Here is a 14314-nt window from a genome sequence, read left to right on the forward strand (position 1 = left end):
TCATTCTTAACACTATAATATAGTATACATATATGTATATACGTAACTATATAATGTAATTGTGTACATGTATGTTAAGTTACAATTACATATATAAAATATTATAACGTCAAGAATATGATTTATATCAAGTAACATATACAGATAAAAAAAATTGCTGAGTATTACAGATAGAATTGTGAGAAAATGAAAATTAAGCTATCTTCATTCGCAGTTCTCATTTGGGGATCTCTGGTATCTTTGATGAACACGTAGTTTTAATTGGAGCATGAAACGTCAGATGTGCTCGTTAATCTTTGTTTCGTAATTCTTAAGCAAGCCTTCTATTATATTTTGCGAACTGCATTGTATATTTCAAAATTATTTTCAACGTATACTATGTAGGGTTGACATATACAGATATCGATAAGGGAATTTTAGGAATTAGTATTTGGAGATTTGGAGATTTGAGGATTTAGAAATTTGAGAATTTAGGGATTTGAGAATTTGGGGATTTGGGAATTTGGAGATTTAGGGATTTGGAAATTTGAGAATTTTGGGGATTTTAGAATTTGGCGATTTGGGAATTCGGAGATTTGAGAACTTGGGGATTTGATAATTTGGGGATTTGGGAATTTGGGAATTTGGGAATTTGGAAATTTGAGAATTTTGGGGATTTTAGAATTTGGCGATTTGGGAATTCGGAGATTTGATAATTTGGGGATTTGATAATTTGGAGATTTGAGAATTTGGGAATTTGAGAATTTGAGGATTTGATAATTTGGAGGTTTAAAGATTTGGGGATTTGGAAATTTGAAAATTTAGAAATTTGGAAAGTTGGAATTTTAAGAATTTGGAAATCTTTGAAATTTGTTCACATTCCACCTACTTTAAAAAATTGCACAATAAAAAAAGTTATGCAATAAAGAAATAAATCAGACCATTACCCTAAACATTACCAGCCCATAAAACTAATTTCCAAAATAATTCCCGTTAAACCTCTTCTCGTCGAAACGCGTTACAGAAAAATAAACGCGATATAAAAGTGAGCAGTTACTGCGAGCAGGTATTCCAAGCGTCCGTTTATCCGCGGATGCCGACACAAATATCTTAACGCCCGTTTGTCACGATCCGCGATTCGTTGCACGCAGATGACGCGAGTTAGCCAGTAGTTGGTTGTGAAATGCTAAATACCCTGAACGACCCGCGGCTCTATTTATAGAGTCGGCTGGATCGATATCCGGCCGCTATAGCAGAAGAGCAGCGGTCGAGCCAGGGTGCAGGTTCGAAAGCGAAAAAGCACGAGGAAGTCGGCAAGGAAAGCATAAATGGGGAACGTCGGCAGAAAAAGGAAACGAAAAGAGAAAGAACATGTATACGGGGTGTCCAAAAAATTGGTCGATATTTCTGTCGCTGCCTTTGAAACTGGTTTAAGTGTATTCGTTCACATGTGAATCACATATGATTGTTATGTGTGATTGTGAGAGTCGTATATTTTTAGCTTGGTGAATTAATAGATTATTTTATGTGTTGTTTATTATTACCTTGGGTTTATATTTTTCTGTGAATGAGATGTATGAGATATGGGTTGTATGTGACATGTGTGTGAGGTGTGCATATGTGAGATATGTATGAGGTACTTTTTGTATATGAGATATGTATGTATGTCTTCTGTATATGAAATATATATGGGATGTGTATGAGGTATTTTCTGCATATGAGATGTATGTTAGATGCACATATGTGAGATGTGTATGAGGTATTTTCTACATATGAGATATATGTGAGATGCACATGTCTGAGATGTACATATGTGAGATATGTATGAGGTATTTTCTATAATACATATGAGGTGTATATGAAATGTACATATGTGAGATACACATATGTGACATGTGATGAGGGATTTTCTACATATGAAGTGTATATGACATGCATATGAGATATACACACATGACATATATATGAATATTCTCCACATATGAGACACATATGAAATACGTTCGAGGCATTTTCTATATATGATATGCATATGAGATATACACGTATATGAGATGTATACGAGATATTTTTATATATGAGACGTATATGATATACATATGAAATATTTTCTATATATGGAATGAACATGAAATGTTTTCTAACATACTTACTACCTAGTTATTAATATACTAACTAGTTACTTTCTTCACGAAGCACCCCGTACATGAGATAAACGTTTAATCGTCAGAACCTTGGACACCCCGTATATAGATATTGTATAGACTGAAGCTTTTTATGCATCGATGCCTGCACCAATTTCACCCTGCCATTTCGACTCTACACTAGTCGACGTGACGACCCAATATTCCAACCGATCTGTCTGCTGCAACACCATGGTCTCACCTTTGTCGGGCCACTTGGATGTCGTAGTTTCTTTGCATCTCTAAGATTTTGTAACGTAGCTCAACGGAGAGAGACTAAGTTTCTAGATTTATAGGTTAATATGAAGATTGTGTAGTTATTTTTGGACTTCAAGGTTTAAACTGATATATTTTTTATTTCACATTAGTTTTAGATGATTTTATTTAACTTCACTTGCTTTGTTTTTGGTTTCAACACCAGCCATTTTGTTTAGAAGTGTTATGATACAATTTTTAGTAGACTTTAAGATTTTAAATAATATGAAATAAACATTATTTTAGAACAGTTTTAGTTCAACAAATATTGTTAAATTTTATGTGAAGAACCTTTCTGTAGGTCACTGTTCTCTGTAACTGCACGTCAGCCATTTTGTATAGAGAAAATTAACAAAAGCATTACACATTTATTTTAGTTAAACTTCAAACTTTAAACTGATATAAAATAAGCAATATTTTAAAACAGTTTTAGTTCAACAAATATTGTTAGATTTTATGTATGAACCGTTTAGGTCACTGTTCTCCATAACTGAGCGTCAGCCATTTTGTATGAAGAATATTAACAAAAGAATTAAGTCATCACCTTTACTAGACTTCAAGCTTTAACCAAACATAGAATAAGTGTTCTCTTGCAATAGTTTTATTTCAACAAATATTATCAGATTTTATATGAACCTTTCTGGGTTCTTGTTCTCCATAACTGAGCGTCAGCCATTTTGTATGAAGAACATTAACAAAAGAATTAAGTCATCACCTTTATTAGACTTCAAGCTTTAACCTAACATAGAATAAGTGTTCTCTTGCAATAGTTTTATTTCAGCAAATATTATCAGATTTTATATGAAGCTTCCTGGGTCCTTGTTCTCCATAACTGCACGTCAGCCATTTTGTGCGAAAAACATTAACAAAAGAATTATATCGCCCTCCTTTCTAGACTTCCAGCTTTAACCCAACACAGAATAAGTGTTCTCTTGCGAAACTTTATGTCATCAAATAACATTAGACTTTATGTACTCTCTAAGTCACCTCCCGCTATAACTGACCACTCGCAACTCCGTACAAAGAACATTCATGAAACCCCACAACTACTTTCATTAGAAGTTTAAATTGACGCACGACAGGTGTTATTTAGCGACGTTTTTATGAAACACAATTAGATATTCGAATGTTTCGAAACCGTCCATACGAGACAACGTAATATAATTGAATTGCAGCTATAAATAATCTTCAATAACAATTCGGCGCACATTCGAATCGATTAATTTCCATACGGTTGTGGCTGCTACGACGTTGGATAATACGACATAAGTAGGAGCTCGCGTGTTCATGTTTTAAGAGAAATAATCGTTGGAACTAGTTTAGAACAATGGCAGAACGAGAACGTTAGTGGGCATACGAAATTGTGCGCGCTGTGAATTTACTCTAGCCTCTTGCAATTATGCTCTGATTAACTCGTACACCTGCTTACGGTTGTGCCATGTAGAGAAGTGATTAAGTCTCCGGGGAGTAATCATTGACCACGGCAACAATTACGTTTCTTAGATATTTGTGATGTGATTTGCGAAATATGTAAGGTAAAGGAACAATCGTTTTGTTTTGTTATCTAAGGAGTTTAAAATTAAGGAATTCGGAGATTTAAGGAATTTTAGAAGAGATTTAGGAGATTCGGGGATTTAGGGAGTTTCAGAAGTGATTCAGAAATTGAAGAAGGTATGAAGTTTTGAAAAAATTCCAAAATTCAAGGTTTGAGAATTTAAGAAATTTAGGAAGTTGAAGTTGGGGAAATTGGACAAACAAAGAAAATTTGGAAAAAATTGTGAAATTAAGGAAAACTGGAAAACTGGGAAAAATTGTAAAATCTAGGAAAACTGGAAAATTTGGAAAATTGGAAAAACCAGGAGAATTAAAGAATTTGGAAAAAATGGAAAATTCAGAAAAACTGAAAAATTGGAAAATTGAGAAAAATTGAAGAATTTGGAAAAATTGTAAAATTGAGGAAAATTGAAAAAGTTGAAAAATTCAGGAAAATTGAAGAACTTGGAAAAATTAAAAAATAGAGAAAAATTGAAAACTTGAACATCCAAAAATCTGAAAATTCAAAAATTCCAAAATTCAACACTTCACAACTTAAAAACTTTTCAAACAAAAATCCATTTGTGTCTTTAAAACCTAAATGTCCACCAGCAAATATCAAAGAACGAAATCTTTTAGGTCGAGCGAATAAATTAGCAACTCAGAGCTCCCTCGTACATTCGCTCCTACAATATAGCCGGCGTCTCGAGTACATAGAAATATGCGTGTTCGGTGTTCCGACTCGTGGTGTGCTTATCTATCCCGAAAGAAGCGGCGTTGTAAGGATGGTTGAACGATTTCAGAGGTGGTGACCGAAGTGGTTAGGTGGTGCAGGGCTGCGGGGGTGTATGTCAACGGGGCGAAAACTTGTGGGGGTGCTTGGGCAAAGTGAAGTCGAGCGAGCGATACGGTTGAAACTCTTGCCGTGAACGGCGAAAGTTCTTTCGTAAAACGGAAGACTAAGCGCGCTTTGCTCTGCTGGATGAATGACGAACGACGGGGTTTGTTTCCGTTTCTCTTGCAGCTATTTCAAGACAACGCTGCTGTTCGAGTCTCGATAAAATCGCCTTTTCTCGATTACCCGCATCGTGTCAGCCTTGTTCCATTTTACTCATTACGGCGCGCTCAAATATTCGGTTCAATGCAACCTACGGCGATCCTATCCCGCATTCGTGTACCTGTTAATTAGATAGTGATTAGGGAATTATGATTAATATGGGAATTTTTTGTAACTACTTGAAGAGTCAACATTTTTGAACTTTGAAGTTCTTGAGCTTTTAAGTTGCTACATCTTCAATTTTTCAAGTTTTCAAGTTCTCAATTTTTCGAGTTTTCGAATGTTCAAGTTTTCAAATTTTCGAATTTTCAATTTTTTAATTTTTCAAGTTTCCAATTTTTCAATTTTTTAATTTTTCAATTCGCCAATTATTCAATTCGTCAATTATTCAATTCGTCAATTATTCAATTCGTCAAATATTCAATTTTTCAAATATTCAATTCGTCAAATATTCAGTTTGTCAATGATTCAATTTGTCAATTACTCAATTTGTCAATGATTCAATTTGTCAATTACTCAATTTGTCAATGATTCAATTTGTCAATTACTCAATTTGTCAATGATTCAATTTGTCAATTACTCAATTTGTCAATAATTCAATTTGTCAATTACTCAATTTTTCAATTTTTCAATTATTCAATTTTTCAGTTATTCCAGTTTCCACTTTTTCAATTTTTCAATTACTCAATTGCTTAATTTTTCAATTACTCGACTATACAATTTGTCAATTATTGAATCATCTGACTTTTCAATTTTTCAATATTGCCAGCATTTCATTTTTTAATTTTTCCATTACTTCACTTTTCAATACCATCCATCTTTTAATTTGTCAATTCTTGACGTTCTGAGCTTCTCAATTAAATTAACTATCAATTCTTCAATTCTTAAAATAAGATATTAACACGTACGAGACTAAAGAAACCAAAGACTAGTTTATACAATCCCATTACAAAACAGTGTATTTAGATGCAACTTATTATCGATGAACCCTGTTTGTTCCTTGGACGAGATTTCCGATACGATCCAATGCAGATGAGGAAAGTTTTATTAACTTATGAGACAGGTTAATTAAATTTATTAAATATGCAATACAATCCCTCGGGTGGTCGATAGCGAATGAACGGTAAAATGAAAAACATTGAACGCTATTTATCGAGAGAGATAACTCGATCGAACAGGCGGAAATTTGATCGTTCTTATTGGGTTGGGTCTTCCTTTCCATGAGGATAATCGAAAGGAGTACATGCTATGTTCTGAAAAATTGGAACAACTATTTCCTTTGCAGTTTTCTTCTCTCTGGATTTACGTGCTATCTTTTCATTTATCTTTTTGTGTTGCGGACGCATTTCTTTAGGTTCTGTGTAGATTTGCAAATTTAGGGAATTACAGATTTATGGAAGGGAGATTTAGATTTATGGATTGATTCATAAATTTTCAAATTTATAAATTTCTACCTCCCCAAATTTACAAGCTTCGAAATTCTCACATTTCCAAATTTTTACCTTCCAAAATTTGCAAGCTTTGAAATTCTCACATTTCCAAATTTCCACCTCCGTAAATTTGCAAGCTTCGAAATTCTCGCATTTCCAAATTTTTACCTCCCCAAATTTGCAAGCTTCGAAATTCTCGCATTTCCAAATTTCTACCTCCGCAAAATTGCAAGCTTCGAAATTCTCGCATTTTCAAATTTGCAAGCTTTGAAATTCTCACATTTCGAAATTTCCACCTCCCCAAATTTGCAAGCTTCGAAATTCTCGCATTTTCAAATTTCTACCTCCCCAAATTTGCAAGTTTCGAAATTCTCACATTTCCAAATTTCCACCTCCCCAAATTTGCAAGCTTCGAAATTCTCGCATTTTCAAATTTCTACTTCCCCAAATTTGCAAGCTTCCAAATTCTCACATTTCCAAATTTCCACCTCCCCAAATTTGCAAGTTTCGAAATTCTCACATTTCCAAATTTGCAAGCTTTGAAATTCTTACATTTCCAAATTTCCACCTCCCCAAATTTGCAAGCTTCCAAATTCTCACATTTCCAAATTTCCATCTCCCCAAATTTGCAAGCTTCGAAATTCTCACATTTCCAAATTTGCAAGCTTTGAAATTCTCACATTTCGAAATTTCCACCTCCCCAAATTTGCAAGCTTCGAAATTCTCACATTTCCAAATTTTCACCTCCCCAAATTTACAAATCTTGAAATTCTCGCATTTCCAAATTTCTACCTCCCCAAATTTACACATTCACAAATTCCTATATCCCCAAATTTTCAAATTTTCAAATTCCCAAATCCCCAAATTTACAAATTACTAAATTTCCAGATTTCCAAATTAAAAAATTTCCAATTTTCCCATCTTCAAGCGCCTTTTCACACACAACCAACCCTCCCCCATAACAAATACAATACCACCCATAATTATATAATACCGATCTTTCCAAAGAATAACCAGCCACCACAAAAGAGACTCCCACAATTCCCAAAAGCTATAATTCACCCTACTTCAACACAGCCATAAATTTTATCGCAAATTCGCAGTTGATGTTCATAGGGTAACGAAGACACGATATCGGTAAGTACTTTTCGGGGTGTTTTTATGGTTATTCGATGAAACGCTTCTTACCTTTGCACGTCTCTAAATATCGACCCTCACGATCATACTTCTGGTCATAGGATCAAAAATTCTTTTCTGTCGCTGAATAAACGATCGATGGCTCCCCATGGAATCCTTAAAGTGTCCCGCAACCCTTCTCGGATCGCGATAAATTCCCTTACGATCGTCGAAAGGGAAATATGTGTGGAAGAAAGTGCGTGCGGTGCCGGCATTGGTTCCTCTGGGAATTTCAGATAATCCTAGCTAATGAATAAAAAGAAGGATGGAATTGAAAAAATTGCACGTGTCAATGCTTGGGAATGTCTTAACATCGTCTTTTGAGAAGGGTGGAATTATGTGAATGGTGCATTCGATTAGAGTTTTGTTGAAGAGTGAAACATTTTGAATGTTGAAAATATTGGAATATAATTCAAAATACGAAATTCAAAAAATGCAATTATTCAAAATATACAGTATTTTATTTTAGAGCGAAAATAATTTATTTTAACGTTAGAATCAACATTTTGAGGGAGTTCTGATTTTTATGGGATTAATTTTTACACAAAGAGGTAAAAATACGATAATGCACTTATAAGCTTGAAAATAAAATTACTGCATCAAATTTTTATTAATAATTGAAGTTTAAATAATATCAAGATAAATTAAGTAATATCGAGATAAACGATATCGAACGCAAAATCATAAAATTGTATTTATAACATTGAAATTGTATTTCAATTATAACAATGAAATTACATTTTATTGAAGTGATTTGCGTTAATTACATTGTTACGTAACAATGTCCTGGTTCGTTACAATCAACCTTATGCTTCCCGTTTCTATTACTGAATTCAAATTGTATCGAACGATATTCCGTGAATATATTTACTATAATATGCGACAGTCATAATATTGACGTATCATGCATCGTAATTCATTATTCATAAATTATTGCTGACAAAACCTGTATAATAAGGAAATCGATACGTCATAATATATTTACTTACTGTCGTTTGTATAAAATATGCAAAATATGAAATATGAAAAATGCGCATTTGCATCGGCAATCTAGCGATGACGTTTTAAACGCGGAAAGTATATTTTTTTCTTGATGTAACGAGCTTAATATTAATATAATTTAATAAAAGCAAAATCAATAGAAGCTGTAGTAAATTAAAGTAAATATATATAAATATATATTTAAAAATATTAAAATTTGGAATTGTACATGTGCGGACTTATAAAATTACAAATGTCCAAATTTACAAAACAAGCAGACGAACTTCTACATTTATAAATTCACAAACTTGCAAATCCAAAAATTCACAAATCTATAAAACCTTACATCCTTTACCTTACATCCTGAACATCCTTTCACTCATTCAAAATCATCATCTTAAAAAGCAAAACAACCCCAAAAGCGCGGTAGCTCATATATAAAAATTGATGGATCACATCCTTCATAAATCCCGAAGAAACAGAAGGGAGAAAATAATCCGTGCACGTAACGCGTGTACGGTTCGCGCCAAGGGGGTTAACCAGACGAAAACATTTCTTCTGGTTGTTGTGGGGGTGCGCGGCGTGGAGGCAAGCGCCAAGTCACCCCTCTTCGGGGTTGCGGTGGGTGGCGGAACTACGGGGTGGCCAAGAGCCACAGTTGGTTGCGGGATGTCGTCCTGAGCACATTACGCGTATTCGACCTCCACCACGCGACCTCGTGATCCTCCCCCGCTAAAATTACACGAATCTCCAAAATAAAACACCTCCTCAGCGAACGAACCTCCCAGTGCTTCCTGCTAAGTGAGTGAACAAAGTGACTAGGATCAAACTTCCTGTTTACTTCTCCCAGTGAATCTTCCTGCAGTGACTTTTCGTGCGTCATCCTCATCTCCGACGTCCTCATCCTCTCCGAAGAAGTAAATGTGCAAAGTGCGTCAAACGGTCGAAATCGAATCTCCGCATTTAGACGTCCAGGAGCTGCAGCGGATCTTAAATGTCAAACGGGGCTGGCGAGAGACCCGCGGGAGCTTTCAATTAAAATTTTATCGGGCCGAGGTGAGACTGCCAGCTCCATAAAGCGTAATCCCGTCCGTGAAACACGGCTGACGGGGATAATTGATACGGGGTCCAAAAGGTATCCTTAAATCCTCCGGTGGGTCCGCGTCTCGGTCCATCATGGGGGAAGAATGAACGGGTCACCGGCGAATCTCGTCAAGTTCGGGGCAATCCTCTTCGTGAAAGGAGCTCTCTGCACGAATCGATACGGAGTCTCTTCAGCGTGGATTCCGCGAAGGGAGAGTATGAGCCTTCTTCGCGAAATTGTGGAGGGAGGTGTGTGGCCCACCTCAGGACCGCGGTTAAGGAATTGACGAGTGATCCTGAACGGAACCTCTTTCCAATCTGGCGCGAAGCGGGTACCTTCTCAAAATGCACGGAGGGTATTTCTGAAGCTGCAAGTGGTTTGAGACACATGAACGGAGTACACGAAAACGTACTCCCAGTCTGATACACCTAGTTGAAGAACAGGCTGAGGACCCAAGGGATCGGTATCGATAGTCTGGAGGATCGAATGCTGGCTGTTGGGATAGTCGAGAGCCAGGATCCTTCGAGAATGCCAATCTGGTCGTTCAGGTTGTTGAGGGAAAGCAAGAGGTGTAATCCGTTTAAAAGAGTCTCCAGGTGAGTCTCTTCAGGGCCAATTTACAGAGATTAGAGAAAGTCTTGGTTTTCGGAAACTTGAAAACTGTGAAGAATCTGCGGTTAAATAGTGGAGTCATCGTTCCCGAGGGAGCACAAGAAGCTGGTAACGAGCTGCGAGAAAAAGGAGCCTGAAAATTTCTTTCTGCGATAAAAGTACTCCATTTGAGGACCATCTTGAAACGCTTTGAACTCGGAGTCCGATCGACACCAGATATCAGAGATCCGTTAAATCTAACAAAGTCGAGGATAAACCTTTTCCTTGTCTTCAGCAATAAAGTCCATCAGAAATTGATTCTCGAGTTTGCAAGTTATTTCTAAGTAGATTACCTGGTATTAATTCGAAGTACAAAAAGGAAATTGATCTCTTTTGTAGAAATGGGAGCAAATAAGATCCTCGAGTTTGAACTCTGAAGTTTTCTCTTCGAGTAGTCGGGAAAAGTATAATACGCTGTGAAGAGAATTCGATTAAATTGATTTGGAACTATGGGTTTGAATGGACGTGATCTGAATTGTCAAACTTTGAAATAATTCTTTTTCAAAAGACACCTAGAGTTAAGTCAGATGATCGAGGTGATCTGAACCTCAGGTCACTTAATAAAAATTAAAAAAAAAAATTGTAATTTCATCTTTTTTTATTGGGGGAACATCAAGTTTACGAAGATCGACAAGGTCGAAATGATTTCTTTGGTTCACTGTGTATTAACACATGATCCAAATCTCTTCATCCTCATTCAGAGTGCAAAGACCCTAATTCATGCAAAGTTATGAATGCCACAAATTGGGCCAACTTGATGATTAGATGATTACATTGTTAATCTTCCTGACCTCTTCATCCTTGCAAATTCAAAAGAATCGAAGATCAAGATAGATCAAATAAGATGATCAGTGCTGCACCGTCAATGTTTGCCTTTGGTTAAAGGAACGAGCGGTTTACAAGCATCAACTAATACAATCAAAAGATCACCACCTTGTAATTTCGTTAATGACCTTCATCCTCGCTGCATAAAAGAATTGGGAACCAAGGTGATCCATAAGAGTCAGAGTTCTTAAGTGGCTCACTAGAGTAAAGGTGGTCTTCAGGAGTTAAAGTGGTTCACTAGAGTCAAGATCATCGAACTCATCAAATCTTGAAGAGACCATTCTGAACTATAATTCGAATTAAATCCAGGTTACCTCGGAATAGACCCCATCGGTGCAAAAGTGTCGAGAATCAAAGTGAATCGCTACCAGAAATTATAACCCAGAAGAGATCATTATAAACTGACCCCAGGCAAATCCAGACTGATCATCTCGGAATTAAGTTATCCTACCCCATCGTCGTAAATACGCAAGTATAAGGTCGAATCAAGGTTAAATCAAGATGGAATCAAGGTGAAATCCAGGTGCATGTGCTCATCAAATCCAGTGCCCCACATAAACACATCTGAACCCAAAGACAAAGACATCTGAATCCGAGAGACCCAAATTAAGATAAATCTAGACCTATCCCACATTCCCGGAAGGTGTTCAGTCCCTAGTGCTAAACAAACACCCAGTTCCGCAACTGAAGTCCCTAGTGCTAAACACCCAGAAGGTGTTCCATAACCTAAGTGAAGTCCCTGTGCGGTGATCGAGTGTAGTTTGATAAATCTGTGGTAGTTTTGGTGAAAGAAGGTCAGAAGTGCATCGAGTTGGTAGACCTCGGACGACCATGGACAGAAGGGACAACCGGTCGGTCGTTCGACACTTGAACGGAAGCTGGTGGAGCTCGGACAGGAAGACAACCTCGGGATGCTGCACGCTGTCATGCTAGGTAGCGGTCCGGGTCGAGGGAGACACGAATGGTATCCGGGATTTTATTTGCAACGTAGACGACTTGGATGCAGGATGAACCGTGGCGAACAGGAGACCTTATTCAGACAAAGTCGGCAGCTGACGAGGATCGTGCCGTCCCACGAGGACCTGGTACTCAGCGTGCTCAAATCGCCGATCAGCCAGCATCAACAGCAACGACAACCGTATCATTCCAGTTATCACTGTCAGGAGCATCATGTTAACTGCCAAGGTCATCAGAATCATAAAAAGTGCACGCATACAGGTATACTTGGCTCGCTATATCGTCGAGGCGGTTTCGTACGACGTACTCGTGTGAGGTTTCGACTGCTCGTGAGGGTTGTAGGAAGCTTATGGTTGTTGAACTATGTATGGGAGATTGTAGGGGATGAGAGACATGTTTCTTTGGAATTATAGGTTTGCATCGGGTTTGGAAGAATTAGGGTGGGATACGAGTCGGTTTTACACTTTGTAAAATCTGGAGGTCAGATGTTATATTGACATGGGATATATTGCATTATATTTTGTTGGAGGTATATGGTCACTCATATTACTACGCGGTAATATTGTTAAAGGTTATATCACTATACGTATGTTATTATTGACATGTATTATATCGCTATGCGCTAATATTTCCACGCGTTATATTGTCACGCGTTAATATTACAACGCGTTAATATCACCACGCGTTATATTGCCACGCGTTAATATTACAACGCGTTAATATTACCACGTGTTAATATTGCCACGCGTTATATTGCCACGCGTTAATATTATAACGCGTTAATATTACCACGCGTTAATATTACCACGCGTTAATATTACAACGCGTTAATATTACCACGCGTTATATTGCCACGCGTTAATATTACAACGCGTTAATATTACCACGTGTTAATATTGCCACGCGTTATATTGCCACGCGTTAATATTACCACGCGTTAATATTACCACGCGTTAATATTATCACGCATTATATAGCCACGCGTTCATATTTCTACGCATTATATCGCCACGTGATAATATTTCCACGCGTCATATCACCACGCGTTATATCGCCACATGTTAATACTTCCACGCGTTATATCGGCATATATTAATACTTCCACACGTTATATCGGCACATGTTAATACTTCCACGCGTTATATCACCATATATCAATACTTCCACGCGTTATATCGCCATATGTTAATACTTCCACGCGTTATATCGCCATATGTTAATACTTCCACGCGTTATATCGCCACGTGTTAATACTTCCACGCATTATATCGCCACGTGCTAATACTTCCACGGATTATATCGCCACATGTTAATACTTCCACGCGTTATATCGCCACATGTTAATATTCCCTCTCGTTATATCACCACGTGTTAGTATTGCCTCTCGATTCATCGTCACACATTGCATCCCCACGAAATATATCCCCACACATTATATCGCCACGTGAAAATCGTCGATATCATTTATTATACATATAATACAAAAAACCATTGTGGGCTGAATAACCGACTGAAAAATGAATGTTTCCTAATGGACGCAGCTAAGCTACATTTATCTACCCATTACTGTTTGATTGAAAGGTCACTTGTTTTTTTATCAAGAATATTAGTTAAAATTTCGAATGGTCAGTTTTATGAAATTTCAATCTTTAAATTAACCCACCATAAACGCAACGTTTTATTTAAATTGTATCAGATTTCGTACATTTCGGAATCGATCATTGTTTGCGATAATTGAGAGGCAGCCATTTTGTATTAACCGAATTAGTGAAGGGTTTATGATTATAGACATTTTCATGACATTTCACGCTTGAAATTGATACAACAGTCGTACTGTTCGTTGATATACTGCGTTACCAATTTATGTCGGCCATTCAATATTATCGATATTAGCGAAAGGTTTATTATGTACAATTATTTCGTCGAAATTTTAACTCATACATTGCGATTAAATTGCGATATTTTATATCGAGTAACATTGGACTATATTATTTATGTATAATCCGATACAGAGATGAACGAAGACTGCAGAAATCGAGCCAAAGATTTGGTTGATTAAATTAGTAGTGTATTTTCCAAATATTGTAATAATATGAGCCAGTATTAACTACGTATAATTGCAATGGACTCTGCACTAATTAACAGACATATACCTTTACCCCTTTCATGATGCACCACTGCGCATAACTAATGATCAAATATC

General features: G+C 36.7%; 1 protein-coding gene across 2 annotated transcripts in view; it reads left to right on the forward strand.

Moving 5' to 3' along the window:
• Positions 1-9337: 9337 nt before the first annotated feature.
• The window catches only part of KCNQ (KCNQ potassium channel), a 78520-nt gene continuing 73543 nt past the window's right edge, over positions 9338-14314 (forward strand). Inside the window, exon 1 of one of the 2 annotated variants that reach the window (XM_076539505.1) lies at positions 9338-12372. In XM_076539505.1, coding sequence (XP_076395620.1) covers positions 12066-12372 — 307 coding nt within the window. In that variant the 5' untranslated portion in view covers positions 9338-12065. The remainder of the gene's footprint in view (positions 12373-14314) is intronic. The other variant, XM_076539509.1, reaches the window with a different exon arrangement.

The sequence above is a fragment of the Megachile rotundata genome, chromosome 2, assembly GCF_050947335.1.
Source record: "Megachile rotundata isolate GNS110a chromosome 2, iyMegRotu1, whole genome shotgun sequence".
NCBI classification, from domain to species: domain Eukaryota; kingdom Metazoa; phylum Arthropoda; class Insecta; order Hymenoptera; family Megachilidae; genus Megachile; species Megachile rotundata.